Here is a 26,571-nt window from a genome sequence, read left to right as displayed (position 1 = left end):
GTGATGACTACTACCTGGTTACAAAGTTGGGCACTGTTCCTTGGAGCCCACCCTCATGACAGAGTTCAAGGGAACCAAACAACACAGCAACTCTGATGCTTTGTCACATCTTCCACTATTGGCAACAGAAGAAGTAAAATCTTCACACTGAAGATTTCACATCTTCAGCAGAATCGTTCCACATCGCATTGGTGGGCCAGCTGCTGGTAACAAATTCTGAAATAGAAAGAAAAACTACGAATGAACTAACATTGTCAAAAGTCTATGAAATCACCATGCAATGTTGGCCAGCTCATGATAACCCTATGTTTCCTCAGTTCTCAGCAAGACAAAACTAATTGTCGGTATTTCAAAGAATGCTGATGTGTGGATCTCGTGTTGCGGATCTCTCTAAACTGCACACCAGGGTGTTAGAAAATCTGCATGGAGATCACCTGGGTACAGTCAAGATGAAGAGTCTCGCCTGAAGCTATGTATCGTGGCTGGGAATACATAAGCAAATTGGAGGCTTGGCCAAAAGCTGTTCAGGATGCCAAAAAGTTCAATATGCACCCCCATTACACCCATGAGAGTAGCCATCTTCACCATGGCAAGGAGTATATATTGACTTTACTGGGCTATTCATGGACTCCATGTTCCTGATTGCTGTAGATGCTCATTCAAAGTGGCTGAAGGTTATATCAATGCAGTCAACCAGCTCAGCAAAGACTGTCTCTGCTCAGAGGAATATCTTTGCCAGAAACGGCTTACCAGAACAAATTGTGAGTGACAACGATCACAATACACAGCAGAAGAATTCCAACTGTTCTTGAAGAAAAACGGCATCAGACATTTCAAGTCAGCTCCTCACCACCCAGCAAAAAATGGATAAGCTGAGAGGTTTATCCAAACCTCCAAGGTCCATTAAAGTGATGGATAAGAAGGGCATTTCTCTACAGCACACACTGGAAACCGAGAACATTGTCTTACCCAAACCTGATGCCACTCCAGAGGTCCAGAAAGAAGCAGAGCACCACGCAAAAGACTGAACATTTAGAACTGTGAAGTTAGTTACGGACTGTTATTGTGAAAGCATGTTTATTTGGAATATGGGTTTATGAAAGGGAAATTGAATGTTTTATACATATACTTTTTTATGTTGCATTAAGCTAAGGGGGAGGAAGTGTAATGTATGGATCTATTTCTTTTAAAGTAATGACCCCCCAACAACACTATGTAATGATCTGTTGTCTGTGCATGTGCACTCTTCTCTCTCTCTCTGCAATGTGAATACACCAGTTCAAGACATCTCCTGCATGCGTCCTTTTATTTAATTGATAGGTAGTTGGGTTTAGACACAACAATAACCAAATTGGATCTGCTAAAACAAAAAGTGAAAGGTAAGCCTCCAAAAGCTTTGGAGAATAACTATCAACTATATACATTCAAATATTTAAATAGCATATAATTATATACATTGCAACATTTGACCCCTTTCACATCCCTATCCCCTCTCAAACTATACAAATTGAACATTTAACAAAATATTTTGAATACACATGGAAATCTCCCCTTCCTGAGGTGGAACAATCTAACCCTCATTAGAGATTTTGCGGTGTCCTTCTTAATTTACTTGGCTGGGATGAATAAAATTTTTAAAAAGTTATCTCTGAAAGGGTTAATCCAGGGTTGCCATGGGGATAAGATGTTGAGGTTACCTGTTTGATCGATCAGGGCAAGAATAAAGAGAGAACATGAACAAAGAATCTTAAGAGCAGTGACACGGGGCTGAGGGGCGAGGGCAGAGGAAAGTGAGAACTGCAAAATGCTGAGCTGTAGGAAATGCCCAGCAGGCCAGGCCTTGCTAATGAACAGAGAGAAATCTGAGCCATATGGTTACATACCGTTGACTTACAACTGAATACGGATGAACTGTCTAGTTCTAATACAAACCACAGAAGTTTATTACTTGAGGTTGCTGAATTCAACTTTGAGTCCAGAATTCAGCAGCATTAGAGACAAGGTGAGGTGCAGTTCCTTAGGCCTACATCGGATCCTGTTATAATAGCACTGGAGGCATTGGGGCTGGGGGTGGGGTAAACAGTTCAGACTTGAAATGGCAGGCAGAAAGAAGCTCCTTGTCTGAACACAGTTGGTCTTTAAAATAGTCACCTAGTCTGTGTTTGTTTTCTCCAGTGTAGTAGCCCAGTCCTTCTGTAGATTATCCATATATAGTTTTGGCTCATTTTCTACCTCCATGGGTTATGTTGCTAAGCATTTACTACAGCTCTGCATTTCATTGCTTCCATGTTCCTTTGTTTTCTCTCTCGCCCCAGATGATTTTCTTAAATTATCAGTCAGATTCTTCTTCTTCGGTTGTCCATCGAAATCCGATGACGACATCCACTCCTTTAACGGTGAGATCTTTGATGACTATACAGTCCTATCCTGGACCCACAAGCTCTATTGCAGGTGGGACATGTAAATGTGGTAGTGGTGGCAACCATGGCTGCATTTCTCCTGGCTCTCTTCTGCTGTCTTCTGGTTGTTTTTCCCATCTCCAGAATACGAACCCTGTCCCTACACAGCTGACGTCAAGTGATACGGTCAGCAGCAACATCCTCCAGGTCCTTGGGTCTGATCTTGTACTTCCTTAAAGCATTCTTCATCTGATCCTTATAGCGCTTCTTCAGCCCTCCAGCTGAGTGTCGACCATGATGTAGCTGGCCGTATAACGCTCTGCGGGGTAGCTGACATGGGGGCATCCTTATCACGTGCCCCAGCCGCTGCAGCTGACACTGGGAGATCATTGCCTCAATACTTCTGCAGTTGGTCTTTACAAATATTTCAGTGTGAGGCACCTGCTCAGACCAGGTAATACCCAGGATGTGCTGAAGGCAGCTTATGTGGAAACACTCCAAGGACTTGATGTGATGGCACCCAGAACCGCATTAAACAGGCATCAGCTGCCTTTGGGAGACTTGGGCATAGAGTCTTTCAGAACAGGAGCCTTCGTCCCTCCACAAAGGTCACCGTATACCAAGCAGTCTGTGTCACCACCCTCCTTTATAGATGTGAAGCTTGGGTAACCTACAGCCGTCACATCAAGTCCTTGGAGTGCTTCCACATAAGCTGCCTTCAGCGCATCCTGGGAATCAATCAGATTACGTCATCAATTAATCCCCAAATAACACCTTGGCCTCATCCTTTGTTACATTTGTTCTTTCCCACCATCTTCAAATTAAAGCAAACTTGTTTTCTCTTTCCCAGTCGTGACAAAGGAGTATTAACACGAGATTCTGCATGAGATACTGGAGAGCCAGACTAGCACACAAAAAGCGAGAGGAAATTGGAAGGTCAGGCAGCATCTATGGAAAGGAATCAAGTGTCGATATTTTGTGCTGAGACCCATTTGTCAGGGCTGGAAAGGAAGGGCAAGAAGCCAGAATAAGAAGGTGGGACAGGGGAAGGAGTGTAAACTGGGAAGTGGCAGGTGAAACCAGGTGAGGGGGAAGGTGGGGGAACTGAGAAGCTAGAAGGTGATTGGTGAAAACGGTAAAGGGCTGAAGAAGGAATTGATAGAAGAGGAGAGTGGACCAAGGCAGAAAGGGTAGGAGGAGGGGCACCAGAGGGAGGTGTTAGGCAGTTGAGAAGGCATAAGAAGGAAAGCATAATAGGGAATGGGAAAGGAGACAGAAGGGAAAGGGGAAGAAATTGCTGGAAGTTGAAGAAATTGGGTATTCATGCCATCAGGTTGCAGGTGACCCATATCAAACATGGCATGCTGCTCCTTCAACTTGAAAGAGGTCTGGTCACAGCAGTAGAGGAGGCCATGGAGTGGCATGTCAGAATGGGAATGGGGATTGGAGTTAAAACAGTTGGTCAGCAGGAAATCCTGCTTGTTGCAGATGGAGAAAAAGTTCTCAACATCAAGCATTAACTCTTTCTCCATCCACCTGTGTTGCCTGATCTGCAGTCCGAATTTATCTTTAGTCCAGCTGGGCAGATTTGCTCCAGATTTATTAAACTGTAGCCCATCAGATGTAACAGCATTAAATCTTGCGCTGTTATTTTTCAACTATATGTTGCCTGTGTGTGATGTGATCAAAAAATACAGGAGGGGATTAGCAATGATATTTCATTTGTAAACGGCAGTGTACCTGAATCACACCTCTGGCTCCAACATAACTCACCATTCTTCTGATATCTAATAGCAGATGAAATGAAATTTTAACAGTAAGGGAAGACACATACCAGTCCTTGGTAAGTGGGAGAACAGTGGAAGGAGTAAGCAGCTTCAGGGCCCTGGGTTTCAGCAACTCAGAGGGTCAATTGTGGTCCCAATATATTTCATTTATGAAGAAGGCATGACAGAAGCTTTACTTTGTTAGGAGATTGAGGAGCTTTGATATGTCAGGGGCTCTTGAAAATTTCTATAGAGAGCATTCTGACTGGATGCATCATGGCCTGGCTTGATGGAAGCTCTAATATGCAGGATCGTAAAACACTGCAGAAGGTCATAGACTCAGCCATCTTTATTTTAGGTACAACCCTTTCCACCATTGAGGACACCTTGGCCAAATAGAGGTATACAAGATGAGGAGAGGCATCGATCACGTGGATAGTCAGAGGCTTTTCTCCCAGGACTGAAATGACTAACACAAGGGGGCATAATTTTAAGATGCTTGGATGTAGGTACAGGGGGGATGTCAGAGGTAGGTTTTTCCACACAGAGGGTGGTGGGTGCACGGAATGCACTGCTGGCTACGGTGGTAGAGGCGGATACAATAGGGTCTTTTAAGACACTCTCTTAGATAGGTACGTGGGGCTTAGAAAAACAGAGGGTTCTGCAGTGGGTTATTCTAGGCAGTGTCTAAGAGTAGGTCGCATGTCAGCGCAACATTGTGGGCCTAAAAGCCTGTAATGTACTGTAGATTTCTATGTTCTATGTTCAACAGGTAATATCTCAATGATAAGGACCCTCACCATCTGGGACATGGCCTCTTTTCATTACTACCATCAGGGACGAGGGACAGGGGCCTGAAGCCTCACATCCTACCATTCAGGAACTGTTTCTTCCAGTTTGCCTTCAGATGTTTGAACAGTCCATGAACACTACCTCATTCTTTTTTTTCCCACAGTTTATTTACTTAATTTATAGTAGTTTAATATCTTTTGCAAAGAACCTCTGCTGTCCAAACAAATATGTCACACAAATCAGTGATAATAAATCAGATCTTGAAGACTGTACTCATTGTGTTTAATCTCTGCTATTAGCCGAGCTTTCTGTATATCATTCTGGCCTCAAATTTTCTGAAATTAGGCAAAGCAATTCACACTTACGGTGCAAGATTTGACTTGGTGATTGTCATACATCTCTTCCTACTGAAGCTGAGTGTTTCCACTACTGTCATGATACCATGGCTGGGTGACTGTGGTTTTAACTCAGCTAACATGGCTATAAAACATAGGAGTAGAAATAAACCATTCAGCTCATTGAGTCTTCTCTGCCATTCCATCATGGCTGATTTATTATTCTTTCTCAAACCCCCCCCCCCCTTTTCTCTTGCATTCTCTTCTAACCTTTGACACCTTTACTAATCAACTGCCTATCAACAGTGGCTTTAAATATACCCAATAACTTGGCCTCCAAAGCCATCTATAGCAATGAATTCCAGAGGTTCATCAGCTTATGTCTAAAGCAGGGGTTCCCAGACCCAGAGTCCACAGATTCATCAGTTAATAGTAGGGGCCCATAGCATAAAAGTGGTTGGGAACCTCTGGTGTAAAGGAATTCCTGATCTAGTCTAAAGGGTCATCTTTTATTCTGAGGCTGTACCTTCTAGTGCTTGACACTCACTTATAGAAACATTCTCTCCACATCCACTCTATCCAGGCCTTTCAATGTTCAGTAAGTTCCATTGAGACCTCCCATAATCCTGCTAAACTCAGAGCCATCAATCAGTCCTTTTACATTAACGCTTTCATTCCTGGGATCATATTCCCAAATCCATTCGCCTAAACCTCTTCTGGACTCCCTCCAATGCCAGTACATCTTTCATTAAATATGTGCCCCAAGATTGCTTAAAATCATCCAAATGTGGAGTGATCAATGCTTTATGAAGCCTTAGCAATGTTTCCTTGCTTTTATATTCTGGTCTTTTCAGAGTTATTGCTAGTTTTGCATGCACATTCCTCACTACCGACTCAACCTGCAAGTTAACCTGCACAAGGACTCCCAAGTTCCTTTGAACCTCTGACTTTAGAGCTATCTTCCCAATTAGAAAGCAGCTCACTACCAAAGTGCATGACCATGCACTTCCCTACTCTATTCCATTTTCCACTTCTTTGCCTATTTCCCTAATCTGGCCAAGTCCTTCTGCAGACTTCCTGCTTCCTCAAAGCTACCTGTCCCTCCACTGATTGTCTACACACTTGGCCACAAAGTCATCAATTCAATCATCTAGCTCACCAACATAAAGAGAAGAGTGGTGGACCCCTCCCTAACCCCTGCAGAACATCACTAGGCACTGGCAGACAACCAGAAAAGGTCCCCTTTAATCCAAGTCTTTGGCTCTTGCTGGTCAGTCAATCTTCTATGTTTGTACCTTTCCTGAAATAGTATGATCTCCTATCTGTTTAACAGTCTCATGTACAGTACCTTGTCAAAGGCCTTCTGAAAATCCAAGTTAACAACATCCACTGACTCTCCTTCATCTACTTGGCCTGTTACTTTCTCAAAGAATTCCAAATGTTTGCCTGAATCTGTTAGGCGAGGTCTCCCCTTAAGGAAGCCATGCTGACTTCAACCTATTTTGACATGTGCTTCCAAGTACCTAAAACCTCATAATAATGAACTCTAACACCTTACCAACCAGTGAATAGGCCTATAATTTTCTGCCTTTTGCCTCCCTCCTTGAAGATGTCCAATCTCAAGAAAAATGTTTGGCTTACAATTTGAAGTACCTGTTTTAATAGGCATGAAGACAAAGAACAAGTCAAAGCACCGAAGTACATAATTAGGGCATACAACTTCCACCCATTTCAAGGCTAAAATGATAGCAAACATCTCAGATGTGAATACTGATACTTCGTTTGCTAATTTTTTCTTATAGTCACTTGAAACTTGGGAACATAAACAGAGACACCTGAATGACCTGTCACTGGATCATTTGAACTGTCCATGTAGAAGTGCAGGAATCCATAATATCTGCTGGCATATATTGCTGAACTTCCTGTGCCACTGACAATCATTCATCATCATTATCTTTACCTGAAGGCCCATATCAACCACAGGCAACGAGAAATACCATGGAGGAGTGACAATGGGTACACTGGGAACATAATCCATATTAAACATGCCTATATGTTGTGCCCATTCATTTCCCATCCACTCAGAACTGAATATCTTATGAATACAATGCTTCCAACACTCCAATGTTGCCAAAATTGGATGACCAACTTCACGTCCTCTTGTGTAAAGCCAGTAAACCAATGCTAATTGTAACCCATGTAGATGTAAGGATTGTGGTGAACTACATATACCTGTCTGGACACGCCCCCCCCCTGCTGACTGCTCCTGTGGCTCCTCCCACGGACCCCGGTATAAAGGCGATTGGGGACACAGCCCCGGCCTCAGTCTCCAGGATGTAGTGTGGTGGTCATTTGCTGCTTGTTCTTTCTTCCAGCCAATAAAAGCCTATATCTTGCCTCACGTCTCCGAGAGTTATTGATGGTGCATCAAGGATACTGCGCCCATTTCTACCAATAATCAAAATTTGGGATGCTTTAATAGCATTACCACATAATCTGAATGCTTGAGTTTGAACTTTATCGAGGGGCTTCAAGATGGCTGGTGAGGCTGACCCATGGGGAACACACCCATAATCAAAGACAGATCTGGTTAAAGCAATACATATTTGTTTGTGACCTCCTACTCATACGCAAAATACACCCAGTTAACCACCTGAGCATACTGTGGGCTTTTTTTCACACTTCTCTAGAATTTTATTCACGTGTACCTTCCATGTTAGCCTTGTGTCCATCCACAACACTAGAAACTTTACCACTGACTCTTGTTTAAGAGATTTACCATATAACTTGAGATTGATTGTGGGTGTAATGTTTCTTTTAGTAAAATAAATTGAGTCTTTGCAACAAAATTTAAACTCCCATCAACATCCCCATTCCTCCACTTCATTAATAGCTGCCTGCATTTTCCTAACTATATATTAGTCTCCCTCTCTTCCACACTGCATCATCATCAGCATACAATGATTTGGAAATGTCTGAGCCAACATTTAAGAAAATATCATCAGTCATAATATTAAAAAGGAGTGGTCTACACACACTCGCCTGTGGAGTCCCATTCTCTATCTCATACTCATTGGAGAATGCGGTCCCTTTACTTGTCCCTTAACCTGTCACGTAAAAAATCTTGAATCCAATTGAACCTTCTAAAACCTGTTCCCATCTTGTCAAGTTTAAGCAGCAACCCTTGTGCCTGTAACATATCATAAGTTTTCTCTACGTCAAAGGAAGCTACTACCACTGAGTCTTTATTAGCTTGGGCCTTACAAATATCAGATCCCAAACTTAACAGCGAGTGTCTGGTCATGCTCCCTTTATAAAATCCAGATTAGTATACAGCTAATTTTCCACCACTCTCCTCAAATAAGAACGTCTTGCAATGACCATTCATTCCATTATCTTACATTAATGTGAAGTCAGTGAAATAGGTCCATAACTGGAAGGATCTGATTGATCCTTACGAGGTTTCAATATAGGGATAACAACCACTAACTTCCAGGAAGCAGGAAGTTCCCCTTCAACCCACATTGTATTAAAGAATTTCAAAACCACCATAAACACATCCACCTGATCCTGCATCCCTGCTTTATTTAATTAGTTGTAATTTGCTATCTTTGTTTAATTATCATGTTGTCAGTAACCTCATTTAAGTCTCAACTATTAAGCAATTAACTCATCTGAGTAATTTAAAGAGGAAAAGTTACAAGTCTTACCTGGGCCTCTCACATCAAAGTCCCACACCTACACTCATTCAGCTGACAGGTCTTCTTTTTATTGACAGCTGCTGCCTAATTAGTCATTTAACTGATCAATGAGGCTTGCTATTTTACTCCTTCCCACTCTTACTCGCATATAGTAAATCTCACCTGCAACGAGGCTGCTGAAAATCTCCCCCTGTCCTTCATTATCTACAGATGATGTCCTAGCTCTGGCCTACATAAAAGTGCTCGTCCAAACCTCTGCTCCTTAACTCTCTCTGAACTCACCACGATCAAATTTATGTTTGGCTGCACTGAAAATATCCATCTCTGGATTCACCCCATGACCTCTATCATTTTTCCTACCTCCAGCTCTGGCCAGTCCCCATCCCTGCCCTGCAGCCATCAGTTCATCCAGCATTGTTTGTGTGTTGCCCAAGATCTCCAGCATTTGCAGAATCTCTTGAGTCAAACCTTTTAGATTTCAGTGTTTTCCAGTTTTGGTTTACTTCACATGTTTAGTTATAGAATTAAGTTTGATGAAAAATATTGGCTTATTTTTGCGGTGAAGTTTCTTAGTGAAATGCATACAACACTGAAGAAGATGAATGCTTTGAGTTGGTCTTCTTGTGGAAGAAGGTTGCAGGTGTGAACATATAGAGTTTGCCTTGGCATCACTCAGTGAGATGTTGGTCCAGTTAGTGAGATGCCTGCTTCTGACAGACATTGGGCTGATTTGTGGAAACTCCCAGGTAGCAAGGGTCAGAGTTATAGAATGCTACAGCACAGAAATGGGCCCTTTCACCCGTTTAGTCCATGCCAAACTATTGATCAGCCTAATCCCATTGAACTGCACCCAGACCATTGCCCTCCTCCCATCTAAGTAACTATCCAAATTTCTCTTAAATGTTGAAATCAAACCCAAATCCACTACTTCCACTGACAGCTCATTCCACACTTCCACCATCCGCTGAGTGACGAAGTTCCTCCTCATGTACTCCTTAAACATTTCACTTTTCACCCTTAACCTATGACCTTTAGTTCTAGTCTCACCCAATCTCAGTGGAAAAATCCTGCTTACATTTACTCTATCTGTACACCTCATAATTTTGTATACCTCTATCAAATTCCTCCTCATTCTCCTTTGCTCTATGAAATCAAGTACTAACTTATTCATTCTTTCCCAATAACTCAGGTCCTCAACATTCTTGTAAACTTTCCCTGCACTCTTTCAATTTTGTAGATAGGTGACTAAAACAGTACTGAATCCTCCAAATTAGTCCTCTCTAATGTCTTGTACATCTTCAGCATAACTCCCATCTCCTGAACTCAGTATTTTGGTTTATGAAGGCAAATGAGCCAAAAGGCTTTCTTTATGACCCAGTATACCTCTGACACCACCTTCACGGAACTATGGATCTGTATTCCCAGATCCCTCCGTTCCAAACTCCTCAGTGCCCAACCATTCACTGTGTAAGTCCTACCCTGGTTTGTCCTCCCAAAGTGCAATTTATCTGCATTAAATTCAATCTGCCAGTTTTGCAGTCCATTTTTCCAGCTGGTCCACATCTCACTGTAAGCTTTGATAGCCCTTCTCATTGTCCGGTCAAAATACAGCTCTTTAATATCTGTCCTGGAAAGATAGTCATTAGCAGGGTATTAAGGCAGCTCTCCTAGCATTCAATAATCTGGATGGAAGAGAGGTCATGCTTAGCGGTAGCACAGAGTAATGATACTACGATTGTGCCATAAAACCAGGCAGAGATCTGCATAACGCTTTACATGAAAAAACCCCATTGAATGTATCTGAAATTCCTTACAGTTCTCCCAGATGAAAGGGTTATCACATGGATGCACAAATCACAGCAGTGAAATTACATTTATATAACCCCTTAAATGGCCGTCAGATACCCCAGAGTACTTTATAGCTAATGAGGTAACTTAGAAGTGGCCATACTTACTTATGATTAAGGAAATGTAGCAAACAGCCTCCTTAGATGAAGGTCTTACTGATAATACTGAAAAGTAGACAAGATACAGTAATATATTGTTAGCTTGTAGAACCAATACTTGTCAGAGCAGTGACAAAACTCCACATCTTCATCTTCAATTGACCCATGAAGGTAGCAGGTGGCTTAAGTTCTTCCTGAAACACAAAGTTTGTTGTTTGTTGTTGTTCCTTTCTGCACCTTGTGGTGCCTCGGACAGCATCCTTGCCCGTTCTTTATCATTTGTCTGTTTTTATGAGGCCTTGTTGCTAGCTCGATGCTTAACCCAGCATGGGTGGAGAGTTTGCAAGAAGCCGGCCAAATCTGAACCCAGGACCACTCGAATTGAAAGCTGGTGTGGATGCCACTACACTGCTGGCTGGCTTGAAACACAGAGTACTCAGTCAGTATTACACGTAACAATCAGACTATATTGGGCTGAAACATCTGATCTGCCATTCACTGGGCTCCTAATCAAACTATTCAGAGTCATGCATCACTTGGCAAATCCCTTCCCACTGGCAAACGCTGCACAGCGCAGACTTCATCAGCATGTACTGATGATCACTCAGCTGGTCTTTCCATGCATTAATAAGTGTTTCTCTGGCTACAGTCATAACACTTTACCTCCATTAGCTACGAGGGTTGCATATGAAAGGAGACTGGGGAGCCTGGAGTAGTTGGGCATTTGTCAAACAGGACACAAACTCAATGTGGTGGTCTTATTTATTACATTTTGGAAGAAAATGTAATTATGGAAAGCTATAGACTACTAAAATCTATGCAGATACTCTCACAACCCTGCATAAGCACAACATACACACTGATACAACTTCAAAGTTCAAAGTAAATGTATTATCAACGTACAAAAATGTCACCGTATAAACCCTGAAAGTCATTTTGTTGTGGGCATTTACATCAAATACAAGAAACACAATAGAATCAATGAAAGACTGCATCCAACAGGAGGGATAAGCAACCAATGTGCAAAAGACAGCATACTGTCTAAATGTAAAAAGAAGGGGAAAAAATAAGTAATATTAATAAATAAATATGTAATAAATATTGAGAACATGAGATGAAGTGTCCTTGAAAGTGAGTCCATAGCTTGTGGAAACAGCTCAGTGATGGGGCGAGTGAAGTTATCTCCTCTGGTTCAAGAGTCTGTTGGCTGAGGGGTAGTAACTGTGGTGGTCAGGGTCCTGAGGCTCCTGTACCTTCTTTCTGATGGTAGAATCAAGAAGAGAGCATGGCCTAGATAGTGGGAGTCCTTGATGATGGATGCCTAAGTTAAAGTTATCTCTAAGTGAACTGTATACTAAATTTCATGCTTATAAAATTTGAAAGAAAAAATTTAAACAAAGAAGTTGGTAAAAAAAAAGAGTTTGGATTGTGTTGTTGGGACAATAAGGCTTGATGTGTGATGAGAATGGATGGACTGGGACTGTTTTCCCTTGTGTGACAGAAGCTGAGGGGTGACCTTAGGGGTTTATAAAATCATTTATTGATTTGTTTATTGAGATATAGTGTAGAAAAGGCCCTTCTGACCCTTTGAGCCTTGGCTCCCTGCAACCCTCGATTTAACCCTAGCCTTACTTTACAATGACACTTTACAATGACCAATGAACCTACCAACTGGTTTGACTTTGGACTGTGGGAGGAAACAGGAGAAGCCAGAAGAAACCCAAGTAGTCACAGGGAGAACATACCACCTCCTTCCAGACAGCGACTGGTATTGAACCCGGAGTGTTGTGCTAACCACCACACTACTGTGATGGGACATAGATAAGATGGGTGGTCACATTCTTTTCCCCCAGGGTATGGGAGTCTGAACTCCTGGCCATTTGTTTAAGGTGAAAGGGGAAAGGTTTCAAAGGGATATTAGCATTAAGTTTTTCACACAGAGGTGGTGAGTTTACGGAATGAGCTGTCGGGGAAGCTGTAGAGGCAGGGCAGGTCAGATGGAATGTTTCAAAGACCAGATGGTAATTCATGAATAGGAAAGGTATAAGCAAAATGCAGACAAATTGGTCGGCATATACGAGCTAGGCTGAAGGCCCTGCTTCTATTTTCGTAACTTGATGGCTCTATCATAATTGCACCATGGCCCACACATTACCTGTTTTACATGAAACTGAAATATATCTGATGCTGGCAGTGGTTTTAAAGCACCTTGCTTCCATAAAGCTTTTTCTTGAAACGGAAGGTTAATAAATTGTCCAGTGCATGCTGCATAACCAAAGACTGAAATGTGAATAATACCACAAAAGGAAATAGTAAATGCTTTGATAGCAGTTGTTAATATTAAAGAACTATTGCGGGTGACCGGAAAAGGACCTCCAAAATTTTGATTCATGCCCAGTACAGAACAGAAATCATAGCATGGAATATACTGTTAGGCTCCTGTGCCAGAAATAACTCCCAGCTTTCCCAATGGCACCTTTTATAAATCGGTCTCTTTTGCAAAAGAATTTCACAGATATATAGCATCTGAATAATACCTCATGGAGTAGAGTATTATTATGGTAGGAGGCAGGGTTCCAGCCTATTGATCAAGGAGCATAAGTCTGAAAGCCTCCAAAGAAACTGCATACTTTAAATTTGAGTAATGAAATATATGTGCAATTGAAACAACCCACCGTAATGTTAACCATGCAATTACTGCATGGTTGTAGGAACCCATGTGATTGTCTTTTAGGGAAGAAAATCTGCCTCTCTAATCTGGCCTGACTTATTTGCTACTTCAGTCCACTAAAGCTTCCTCATTTCTGGAACAACTAGGGATGGGCACTGAATGCCAATATTCAAGTATCATCCAAATCCTGTGCATGAATATAAGAACACTGGAAGAATGTGCTTTAGAACATTTGCGGTTGAGACCAATTCTCCCTTCCCTCCAATGCTAAAGTACCGGTCTAAGTCAGAGACCCAATTTCTTCAACCTGAGACCTCTCACTGGTCAGCAATCCAGACAAGGTGAAGCCTGGACCACTGATAGTGGAACTGTCTTAATGTGAAAAAGACTAAGGAGCTGGTGGTGGACCTGAGGAGGGCTAAGGCACCGGTGACCCCTGTTTCCATCCAAGGGGTCAGTATGGACATGGTGGAGGATTACAAATACCTGGGGATATGAATGGACAATAAACAGGACTGGTCAAAGAACACTGAGACTGTCTACAAGAAGGGTCAGAGCCATCTCTATTTCCTGAGGAGACTGAGGACTTTTAACATCTGCCAGACGATACTGAGGATGTTCTATGAGTCTGTGGTGGCCAGTGCTATCATGTTTGCTGTTGTGTGCTGGGGCAGTAGGCTGAGGGTAGCAGACACCAACAGAATCAACAAACTCATTCGTAAGGCCAGTGATGTTGTGGGGGTGGAACTGGACTCTCTGACGGTGGTGTCTGAAAAGAGGATGCTGTCCAAGTTGCATGCCATCTTGGACAATGACTCCCATCCACTCCATAATGTACTGGTTAGGCACAGGAGTACATTCAGCCAGAGACTCATTTCACCAAGATGTAACACTGAGCGTCATAGGAAGTCATCCCTACCTGTGGCCATCAAACTTTATAATTCCACTCTCGGAGTATCAGACACCCTGAGCCATTAGGCTGGTCCTGGACTTATTTTTTCCACTTGGCATGATTAACTTATTATTATTTAATTATTTATGGTTTTATATTGCTATGTTTCTTCACTATTCTTGGTGGTGCGGCTGTAACGAAACCCAATTTCCCTCAGGAGCAATAAAGTATGTCTGTCTGTCTGTCTACCTGCAGATGCCGACCTGTGTGGGACTGATTTGACTGTCACATTTGTAGACAGAAGTTTGGAACTTCATTATTCTACCTGAAGTCTCATTTTCTGACTGAATTACAGGAAAATGCACTCCCAGTTGGCAGGTCATTTGACTGGGCTCACTATTTTCAAGTCTGGTGTGAAACTCCACTGTCTTGGTGAAGTCCACACTTTGTTGCCTCGATTTCATTTTCCCGATTAGAAATGAAGCGATGAGGTGTGTTAATCCCTTTTAAAGTACAATTCGACTGCAGCAATGGAATTCAAACCAAGTAAGATTGTATTTGATCTTCCAGTCAAGATTTCACCTGCGTACAATGCTCCTTTGGTCGACATCTTCTGGATGGATCATGAAACCATTTATTTCACTTCTTTTATGCCTTTCATGTTTGTTTTTCACCTTGAAAGTGATTCTGGAGCTGTTGGGGCCTATGATTTGCAATTTGGAGATTGTTTGGGTGTCTCAGTGCTTTGCAGTTTCTGATGGGATTCGGGGAGGCAGAAAAAGCTTCTGTTGTTCACCATTGAAAGTGATAAGGGAGATTGAAATACCAACTGCCTGCTTTTGTATTGCTGGGGAAAATTACTCTCCTGCTGGAGAGGGAAGACTGCATTTTTATGGCATGTGAGATCCTCTGCTACAGAGAGAGGAGTCTGCCTTCTATTGCTGGTGAGATCACTGTGCTACAGAGAGGGGAGACTGCCTTTTTATCACTGGTGAAATAACTCTGCTATTGAGAGAGGAGTCTGCATTCTATTGCTGGTGAGATCACTCTGCTATGAAGAGGGGAAGCTGCCTGTTTATCACTGGTGTGATTGCTCTGCTATGGAGAGGGAGAATGTTGCCCAGGCTTTCTGTGGTTTGGATGTGGACTTGGACTGTGGACTTCTTTCAGTCTTGTGATTTCTTTTGTATTCTGTGTTTTCACATGGTCTATCTAATTTTTTTGTGTGTGGGGGAGAAGGATTTGGGGGTCAATGAGCCTGTGAGATTTTTGTTCATTTTTTGTTCAGGAAGGAGGGATCGGGGAGTTAATGATCATGCTTTCTTTCTTTTCTTTCTTGGTCTCATGGCTGTCTGGAGAAGAAGAATTTCAGAGTTGTACACTTTGATAATAAATGAACCTTTGAAATCTGCATCAAAGAGTAAAAGATGCGTGGACTATCAGGAGTATTTTTTTAATTCAGTTACTCTGAACCTCTCCTATCTATTGTGGGGGATGGGGATGCTGCAATAGGTTAAAAGTGGATATTTATAGGTCTCTGTAGTTGTGTTAACTGAAATGCGTGCATTGCGTAATATTGTTTGTGTGAATCTTTCACTTTTACAGAATCATTTCAGATGGGGAAAGCAACTGGCCCTAAGAGAGGCAAACTGCTGGTGGCTCCAGAGCAGTTTAAGCAACAAGAGATACATTTCAAGAAAGATGATGTCATCTTTTCCCTCCTGTGAGACGGAAATCCCAGTCTCCACATCTTACTTCATCCTCTTGCAGCAAAGAGCTCTGATTAAATACGAAGCTGAAGTGTGTGCTCTCGATTGATTGATAGTTATAATCATGCAATTTTCAACCTTGTTGAGCATGGTCTAGGTGTGTAACTGCTTGAGTCTAGTTGTTGAAGTGTTGCACAAAAGAACTGCTGATACTGTAATTGCAATGTAAACATATCAGCATTGATGTTCACATAATGCAATGCCCAGTGGCTGTGAGAAGCTCATTTAAAATGTTCTGCATCCTTGTTTATGATTAGGCTTATAAATTATACAGAATATATTTTGAAAAATCATTTTACATATAGCAGATTTGTCATTTTTAGTATGGTGGCACTTAATATTTCAGGCTGCAAAATATTTACTGTAGTATTTCACTGTGTGTAAAATTAATCTTTAAGTAAAATAAATCTGTTCTTATTTCAGCCTTGTGCAATTGTGTGAACAGGTGATGCAGTGATGGGGGAGGGGAGGAACTGAGGAAATGACAGGGTTCCCTGTATGTTCAAAAGAATTGACTTTAGTACTGCCGTTAGTATTAGCAACTTGTGCTGGTCACAATTTACCCATACCTTTTATACAAAAATATATATTGCTTTTCCTTCAGGAAATAGAGGGACATAATTTGAGTATAGACGATTGCTTATGTTTCATGTGCACCTTCTCATTGCTCGTTTACTGCTGTTGGGAAGTGGTTTTATCTGCATTGGTAAGGATATATTGCATTTTCCCAGTTAGCACAGCGATGTTACACAAACCTCAGGATTACAAATACCAGTCAGTGAATTGGGAACATTACATATTCTCTCTACATGGGGAAGATTGTGTTTGTATTCAAGTGTGTGCTGCATGTGGTGGGAGGGAGATGAGATCATAGACATCTGCGAGATAATGACTGATGGGAGTTGAGAGCAGCATAGCATTAGGGCAGCTAGCAAATCAATAGCGTCTGCAGACGAATAGGATTTTTTCATTACAGTTTCTTGCAGTTTCATTGCAGTCAGTTTATAGCATGTGAAATCCTCTGCTCCACGATTACTTTTCCTGATATTTTCCTCATGTACTTTATGGGTGCAGTATAAAGGATATTTTGTTCTGCCTGTTGGCTTTTTTTTTTATTGTGCTCATTTTTGAGTGAGTCAGCATCCACACTGCTTGGAGAAAGATTGCCATGTTGGGATTGGATGTGTGTGAGTTTGGCAGCCAGCTCCTGGAACTTATGTGGTTGACAGTATGCTACAAAGGTGAGCTGTGAGTTTTTAAATTTCTGTTATTTCAAATCCAAAATCCCATCCTTTGTTTGAAGAGCTATACAATGGGTTTCCTGCAAGACCAAGCCTGCTCACATCACTGCTGACTGAGCAGATTCTCTTTAGTATCTGTATTAATATATTCTCATTGTTTTGCATTTATAATCACGGGGTTCATAAAATGAGCTCCTGGTTGAAAGATATATAAAAGCAATGTTACTTTGTGATGTAATGTGCTGTATGTGCAAGTGTAAATTAGCATTGGTAAGCCACACCCATATATATCTTGCAGATGCGAAATAACTTTTTGTTGCTGACAAATGCCTGATACTGAGACATCGTCAGGAAATATGTGCAGTAATTATGACCGATGAAAACAGTCAATTGTGAGGTGGGCTGGTTTCAGGCCAGTCTGCGAATTATGTTTAAGCACAGTTTCATTTTTGCTTTCTATAGTTTGATCAATGTTGCTCCATTCGTAACTCTGTATGAGAGTGTTTGTGCGTGAGAGTTTCTGTCAGCTTAATTTCCTTTTTAAGAATCCGAACTTTCATACCTTTAACCCACCAGAATTCACTTCATACAGAAAAAAAAAGACTTGTACTGAGCATTGTGTAGTAATATGGCTTTATGCTCGATTTTTGTAAATGATCCAGTCCTTATTGTGGATTACGCATGCATTACCTGGGCTGTGTGAAGTCTCTGGAATGTGTCACTCCCCACGGTGAAACAATTGTACTGGAGTAGCTTAACAGTGAGGAGCATTTCTTGAACTGAAACTGCTAAACAAGAATAAGGTTCTGCTTTATTTCTGAGGCTTGGTAATGTGAATGTATTTTTGAAAGGTGCTTGTGTTTGGCTACCAAGATGCAGCAAGGCAATCTAGGTGCAACTACATGATGGCTGTGCATCTCTCCAAAAAGTGTCTCCTCTGTTGAACATATGGTCCCATTAGGCAGGACCTTTACATGCACAGCTGCTGGTTTTCAGTGCTTTAGAACAGTTACTTCAGCTACCCTGAGTGGTTTTAAATCACTTAAGGGATGTGCCTTCTTTCGCTCGCCAAGCCTCTGAAATTATAATGCCTGTGATGTATAGCTTCCATCACAACCCTTTTTTATCTTTCACACCCAATATTGGTATTTCCGATAAAATGCTCTGCTTTTGAGTATTTTACGCTGTTTTCAATCTCTTTACTGTCTTGCCATGTCTGTGTGCTTTATTCTGAGAGCAAGCTCTGCTCATGCACGCTTCCTTGGCAAAATTTCTCCTGTAGCAATCCTTATGTTGTCTAAATATTTAATTATAGATTGGCTTGAAGTCTATGGTCAGACTATGCCAGCCACCTAGTGTCTTTAGTTTGCTTCTCTTGATTTCATGTCCTTACTGCAACCCGTTCAATTGCCTACTAATATGGTAATTGAAGTACATTATGAGAGGTATTAATTTTCTGTTTCCGCACACAATTCTAACAGAGAGCTTCCATTTATAGAAAACCTTCTGATGCAGCCAGAAGATTCTTCAGAGGATTATTGTCAATACGAAAAGAAACATTAAAGTAAGAACTTAAAGTGGCAGACGACCAAAAGCTTGATCTGATAGGTTTGTTTTGTGAAAGGAAGATAATTGGGAATTTACAGCAGATCTGAGTCCTTTGGAAGCTGAATGCTTACCATTAGTGAAATGACTGAATCTGAAATTATTCTAAAATTGGAAGACTGCAGATCTCTTAAAGACTTAATAGATCTGGAAAGGTTTACATCAGTAGGGAGGGGCGAGACACGGGAGGATTTGAAAGCAAGGATGAGAGGGTTAATGTAGAGGCATGGCTTAACTGGGAGTCAATACCCAAGAGTGAATGGTATGAGTTATTACACAGGCAACAAGGTTTTGAATGGCTGTGGAGGGCATAACTAGGGAGGACAGTAAGGATTATACTAGTAAAGTCAAGCCTAGAGTTAACAAGGACATTGACAAGAATTCCAAAATTAATGTGTTGAAGTAAGGCTGGATCTAGGCAGTATTATTGACGTGGGAGTACAGGACACTAATGTGGAATGGATATGAGGCCCTGCCATTGTAGGGCCAAGTACATACTAAAGTTGTGAATGGTCTGCTTCAGTTTCAATTTGGCAAGGGAGAGTGGTGGAGTCAATAGCTGGGAAATGCAGCTTATGACAAGGTATGAAGATGATTACTTCAGTCTTTCTAGTGTTGGGGGAAGTTTCAGCTCACCCCTTGCTGAATCCTGGTCAAACAGTCTGACATTCGAGAGACAGTGGATCAGTCAAGACAAGTTGTGGTGAGGTAAAACTCTGCTTTATAAACATATCCTGTGTTATATTTGTAGAATACGTGGAAAGTGATGCAATTTGTAGTTCACCAAGGATAGATCCTGGGGTAGTACTAGTGGTAATGATGCAGATATGAGAAAGCTGGTAATTCTTTGGTTGTGACTGGAGGCATAATAATGGATGTTTTGGTTATGAGAAGGAACTGAAGAGACTGGACTTTTGGAATTATACACAGTTATTGGCACATCACACCTTCACTGGGTTCAGTTATTTACTAAAACTCTCTTCTCTCTTACACACTGAACATTGTATTTTCAAAAATATCCCCATTTAAAATCTAAAATAATTATTCTTTCATCTGCTTCAACAATCATCTCTGTTTATAAAAATGCAATCTCTACCTTCATTTTTAATGTGAATCCTTGTAGTAGCCACAACATTTATTTGAAAGAAGCAACCTTTTATTTTGAACACTTCACTCAGATTTTCATTAAACTTCTTTGCTTGTATAGAAAGAACTCTGTTCTTTTTAGCTCCTTCACATACCCTGGTTCATGCTGTGATGCTGTGATGAATTCCTTCTATACTTTTTTGTCAACCTTATTATTCTTAAAGCATTGCCTCCAAAACATAAATGAATATGTGGTTCACTCATATTTACTTTGTATAGGATTAACCATTATTTCTGTGCGATGTATTTATGGTTTTTGGAGCCTATTTTTTTTTACAGCTTTATCAACATGATTTTTTGAAAGATGTTTCAGTTTATATTTCAGAATCATTTCTCTAAATAGTTTTACCATTTCCTCTAATATGATATTGCCTCTAATTTAATTTTTCTGTCAGTTAATCCATTAACTGTTCCCTAAATCACAATTTTAACTGTGGAATATATCAGGGGTGAGGGGTCAGGAGACTGCAATTCATCTGCCTGCTCTCTGAGAATGAGACCTGGTAGATTAAAGCTCTAAAGCTTTCATAACTTCCTAAAGTGTTAACCAGATGCAGCCTTCCTTTATGTTCCTGTGTAACCCATAAAATGACAGAAAAGGCACATACTGATCCATTACCACTTCCCCTACCTGTAGGGCAGGCATGGTTAAAATCAGGGCCCTGAATCTACACAGTCTGCTGCAGAGTTATCATGCTCCCTCTTATCTGCCTTGCCTAAAACTATTAATACTATATCTGTTATTACCCAACTTCACGCCAAGTAAGTGTAGAAATAGGGATTCTGGAAAGGAGTTACGGAACACAGCATGAAGGGGGCGACAGTGTGTATTGTGAGGCCTGAGGAAGTATGCCTAAGCTTCTTCAGTTTAACTTAAAATGCCCTTTCTGCTGTCAAACCACTTCTGACCTGGTGGGAAATGACATCTCCCCTTATTCAAAACTGATGATGTTAAAATTGGAGGTAGGCTATCTTCATGGTTCAGTTTTATTATCTATCAAAGGGCCCTGACAAATCTGGGCGAATAGCTTAATTCCTGATTGCATTATTTGTGTAGAGTATTGATGGTTAAGTCACTAAATAAAAATTCACTGCTTAGTATCTCCAAAGCAGATTCCATCAGGTTCAAATGGGAGTTGAAATTAAATTACAAACAATCCCAGTATGTCAAATAATTCTCATGAAAAATAAAGCCAAATTTTGGATATATTTGTGTTGCATCATTGGATTGACTAAGGATCAGTTTGAAACATTTGTGAGAATGTTATTTCTTATTATTATTATGGTTATTGTGGGAAAGTACATTGACATGTGCAATCTATTTGATTCACATTGTGTAAAAGGATATTTATGTTGCACTTAAGAAAATTTATTTATATTCCTTCATTCTTTGTTCTAAATTTAAAGTAATCATCAATATTAATTCTGACATTTTATGTCTCTTTCTCACCACTCATACCGATGGATTCCAAATAATTTTCTAAGCAATTCTTTCAATACGTCTTTCAGGAAGTGTATCACTGAATGTGGTAGAAATAATGGAGAATAAGATTGAGGAGAATTGTTAGATACTGAGTCTAATAAAACAATACACCACAACAATCCAATAAACACAGAAGAACCAAACAGCAAACTACTACCAACATTGGAAATTTGAATTAAAATAGAAACATGGGTCATGCAGCATCTGTAGAGGCAGAAGCAGAGTTAATTTTTGGTTTGACAGTCTTTTGCCAGTACTTGCAAAATTTGAAGATCAAGTAATATTTAAGAAGTAGGGTAAGGGGAGGGATGAGGAGAGAGTACAAGGAAAGGTCTGCAAAGCTGAAATGAAGGTGGAAGCGATTAAGTGATGAATGAGGGATAGAGTGTGAAAAATGGTGGTACTGGCATTGGAAATTAAAAGAGGGCAGTCTGGATGAGATGGTAGACAGGAGGAGAAGAGCAAAATGCTCCTGAACCTTGAGGAGGACAGACACAGTTGGTCATCCTGCCACCAAATGGTTGGTTAATTGAACAGCTTTAGTCACTGCATGAGGGTGACATGAGTTTCCAGTTGCCCACCTTCTTAATTCTTCGCCCCACTTTAATGTTCATCTCCCTGGTTTTGGTTCCTACACTGTTCATGCCCAATGTATCCTCAAGCCACAAAACTTAATCTTCTGCAGAGGTGTGTTGTAGGCTTCACGGTGAAGAATGCACATGTATCCCACATTTATAATACTCTTTTTATACTTCACATTCTCTCTGCTGATAATTTCAGATATTTATTAGTCTCCTCCAGACATGCCTTTACCATCCTCTTTCACCAATCTCATCAGTCCTGTTGTCAGTAAGTCTGTGTAAGCCTTTAGAATATTAATGTGTGCAGATAAACCCATGGAATATAAACCCAAAAAAGCTGTGACCCAGTTCCTGAATTTCCTGCAGTGAAAACTTTAGTTAGTTAAGCCACAGTCTTAACACCACCACCTTAAGAGTAATTAGTTGTGGGTAATATATGTTGGCCTTTTCTGTATTTCTGTGTTCCATAAATAAATGAAAATTAAAGTCCTTTTATAATCTTATCTTGTTTCCTCTCTGTGCCATATCAACAGACCTAGATTTTAAGCTCCTTATTCTTTCACTCAGTACGGGCCTAGGTAATCAGCACTTCTCACAACCCAGTCAGAGAACGTATCCCCCGTTCCTACTTTCTGATCCTCTGACCAATTACAAGATTATACCTACTGCTACACCTTTTCAATTTATTACAAATCTTTTAGACAGATCCATATTAATTAGCCTCTGTTATTCACACATCCACAGGTAATCTTAATCATAATGCTCAGAAAAAAACAATTGTTTTAGTCAGGGATGACATATCTTCATGATTATTATTAAATGATATGTATGAGGACTCATTTACTGTGTGGAAGAAATTTTCCTTTAGTTGCTCATACTAAGTATGCAAAATACTATCTTTTTATTCTGCTCATCCAGAATTCAGTGCCATTTGTATTGATGTGTCCAAGGACAAATTTCTGTCTTTCGGTTTCTGAAGGTAAATTGCAGAAAGTTCTGCACAGTTGATGTTGGATAGATGATCTGGATAAAATGAAATTCTTCATTTCTAAATCCTGACACCTTGACAAATTATGATGAACCCAAATGCAATTGTTTCAACATTTGTTTTAACCCGCTGAAGTTCAAAGCATTCAATCTTAGAGTAAAAAAAGAGATTTAGTTAGTTATTTTAAATGCCTATCCACAAATTTCCGTAGAAAGGAAAACCTCTGATCTTTCTGTATCTAAGGCTTACTTGTGACTCAAGTTTGACCCCAATAAGGCTAACACACAACAAACTTCTGACATGGCCTAACTATCCTCCTCAATTATATAGAACTCAACTTCGGGGTTTGAAAGCAAGAAATAAGCATGTTGTAGATGTGATCTATTCTTTCCTTGACAGAGAATCCCTCACTTGAAATGAGGTCATTGGTTACTGGTGAATAACTGTCATTGTTTTCTAATCCTGTATAAATACACTCTGTTGGAAAATATTATTTTCACAGTCTAACAGACTTTAGCAAGATTCCTCATTATTGCATATCACTGAGAGCTTGCAGTGGATATAATGAGGTTATAGAGATATTAAGTTTATGATGTAAAGTTGAAAGCATTAAAGTACTAGCCAAAAGAGCAGAGAAATCTATATCAATTGCAGATTTGTTTTTAGTGTTTCCTCTTTAAATTCCTGGGGGGGGGGGGGGGGGGGGGGGGGGGGGGGGGTGTGTGTGTGTGTGTGTGTGTGTGTGTGTGTGTGTGTGTGTGTGTGTGTGTGTGTGTGTGTGTGTGTGTGTGTGTGTGTGTGTGTGTGTGTGTGTGTGACACAACTCCTGTGATAGGCAGAAATGTCTTTCAATATCCTTGCAGGCTTTTTGATCTCATTGCATCAACACTTAGCGCCAGGTGTCTCTCTGTAGAGATGACATAATGGGGATAGAAAGCAAAACAAGAAATTTCTATTGACGTGTTTTCTATTTTCTGAGATGAGGTGTTGGTTCATTCTTTTTCATTTTGTGTGCTTTGCTCAAGGTATTTTTCACTTCCTTTTATTTATCCCATAAATGACACAGGAGGGTAATGCTACAAGATTTGAGTCTACAGTATCCTGTACATTAGGACAATTACATTTTGGGTGAAAAGGGAGTTAAATGTAATCCATTCAGGTTCCTTCTTTATTTCATATTAGTTCATCAAATTCTCTACCCGAATCTATCCTCGCCCGTAAAGTAGGTCCCACACTACCACCCCCAGCAGTAAATCCAGTTTACCCTTGGACTGCATTTCCTTGGATAGTCTCTTCACGCAACAATCTGATTGCCAGGTGCAGCAGCAAGGTAATGGGATGTGGAAGCTAAATTACATATTGCACTTATATCTGAACACCATGCAGATTGAAACTAGATTTTCCTTTCAAGTATTATGAGCATTTCTGGGTCATTCCACGCTGTGTGCTAAGTTTTTTGATATTTTCTTCTAGTTGCCGGGCACCAACTCAATTTTGACTCAATATTGGAGAAAGTGGTGCCAAGGCAGACCTCGTTCCACCTTCAGTTCTTCACTTGGAACGTTGCAGAATAACTTGCAGACGTTGTTCTGGGGTGTTCATTTTTGGGACACAAGTAGACGCATGGTTTTAAAAAATCTACTCCATTAAACTTGGAGTCCTGCATGCTAACTAAATTAAATTCCCAAACCTTGCACCCTATTCTTCTCATTCACTGCCCCAAAAACCTTCCATGTCCATCTCTAGTCTATGTACAAGCCCCACCAAACCCCCAACCTCAATCCACACCCTACTTAACTTAACTTCAGTCTTGGTAGGAGGTTTTAGCTTGCAGTCACAACTGAAGTTTTATATGGAAGGGTGATGACCAAAGTAGTTAGTTGTAGCTACCCTTGCATCTAGACAATTCTAGTCCACCTTGTGGGTGCAGTAGACCTTATGTGTTCTGGTGCTTTATTGCAATTTTGTGAGTTTTTCCTATTATATACTCACTGAGATATGAATGGTATTTTTATTTCCTTTAATGTATCTTCATGGCATAAGTATATAGCATATTAAAAATTGAAAAACTTCTAAACATAGTATCATACTTTGATATAAATATCTAAGGAAGAAGCTGGCAACTTACTGGGCTCTATCTACTTCTGTAGATTTATGCCCCCCACCTCTGTATCAAATTTGGGTATATTATGACAAGGTTGGTGGATATTCAGGCAAAACCTGCAATTAGCATCTACTTTGGGTGCGCTTTTGGTAGTGTTTCATTCATGTAAAAAAACTACAGAGGAATTTGACTGTGTGCTAAATATGCAATTTAATAGTAAATCATGAATACCATGGGCCATATAAAATCCCACCTTCCAGCTATATTGGACCCTTTCCAGTTCGGTGCACTAATGGTGCCATAGCTTTGGCCCTCCACTCTGTTTTGTCCCACCTGGAAACAATGCCTCATATGCAAGGATGTTCATTGATATCAGCTCAGTGTTTAACACAATCACCCTTCAGAGGCTGGTGTGTAAACTGTCCTCACTGGGTCTCAAAACCCCATTCTGTAACTAGATCTTGGACTTCTAGATGGATCGATCGCAGTCAGTCCCAGTTGCAGCAACATCTCAAGCTCCGTCACGTCCCGACAGGGCTTTGTGCTCGGCCGCTGCTGTTCATGTTGCTAACTCATGACTGCACTACCAGATCCAGCTCAAACTGCATCATCAAGTTTGCTCATGAGCTGGCATACAGATAGGAGGTAGGGAGCTTGCCAGCCAGTGTGAGAGCAACAACCCGGGTCTCAATGGGGACAAGACAAAAGAGGTGATTGTGGACTTCAGGAAGGTGCAGGTCATCCACTCTCCATTGCACATCAGTGGCTGTACTGTGGAGAGAGTGAAGAGCACGAAGTTCCTGCGTGTGCACATAATGGCCAATTTAACCTGGACCAACACCACCTCCTCATTAGTCAAGAAGACACAGCAACATATACACTTTCTGAGGAGATTGAGGTTGTTGCCCTGATTCCAACAATTTTCTACAGGAGCACCATCCTGTCTGGCTGCATCACTGTGTGGTATGGAAGATGCAAGGCATCGGACCACACGACCCTACAGAGGGTCGTAGAAATCAGCAAGAGGATTACCAAGGGGAATAAAACAGAGTTGTGGGGAGGACCAAGATTAATAGTATTGATGGGGGAAGGATGATGATAATGGTTGGCGACCGGGGATCAGAATGGGATTGGAGTGGGGAGTTCAGCAGA

At 40.9% G+C, this 26,571-nt stretch overlaps 1 protein-coding gene across 2 annotated transcripts in view; it reads left to right on the top strand.

The window, feature by feature from the left end:
• arhgdig (Rho GDP dissociation inhibitor (GDI) gamma) overlaps positions 1-26,571 on the top strand; it is a 105,576-nt gene that overhangs the window by 30,248 nt on the left and 48,757 nt on the right. The window contains exon 1 of one of the 2 annotated variants that reach the window (XM_073060565.1): positions 17,046-17,512. The exons of the other annotated variant lie outside the window; for it this stretch is intronic. Coding sequence (XP_072916666.1) covers positions 17,440-17,512 — 73 coding nt within the window. The 5' untranslated portion in view covers positions 17,046-17,439. Of the gene's footprint in view, positions 1-17,045; positions 17,513-26,571 lie in introns of those variants that run through there. 2 annotated transcript variants of the gene reach the window in all.

Source organism: Hemitrygon akajei, chromosome 11, assembly GCF_048418815.1.
Source record: "Hemitrygon akajei chromosome 11, sHemAka1.3, whole genome shotgun sequence".
In the NCBI taxonomy this organism is placed as follows: Eukaryota; Metazoa; Chordata; class Chondrichthyes; order Myliobatiformes; family Dasyatidae; genus Hemitrygon; species Hemitrygon akajei.
Note: the sequence above shows the minus strand (reverse complement) of the source record. Positions and strands in the feature narration are given on the sequence as shown.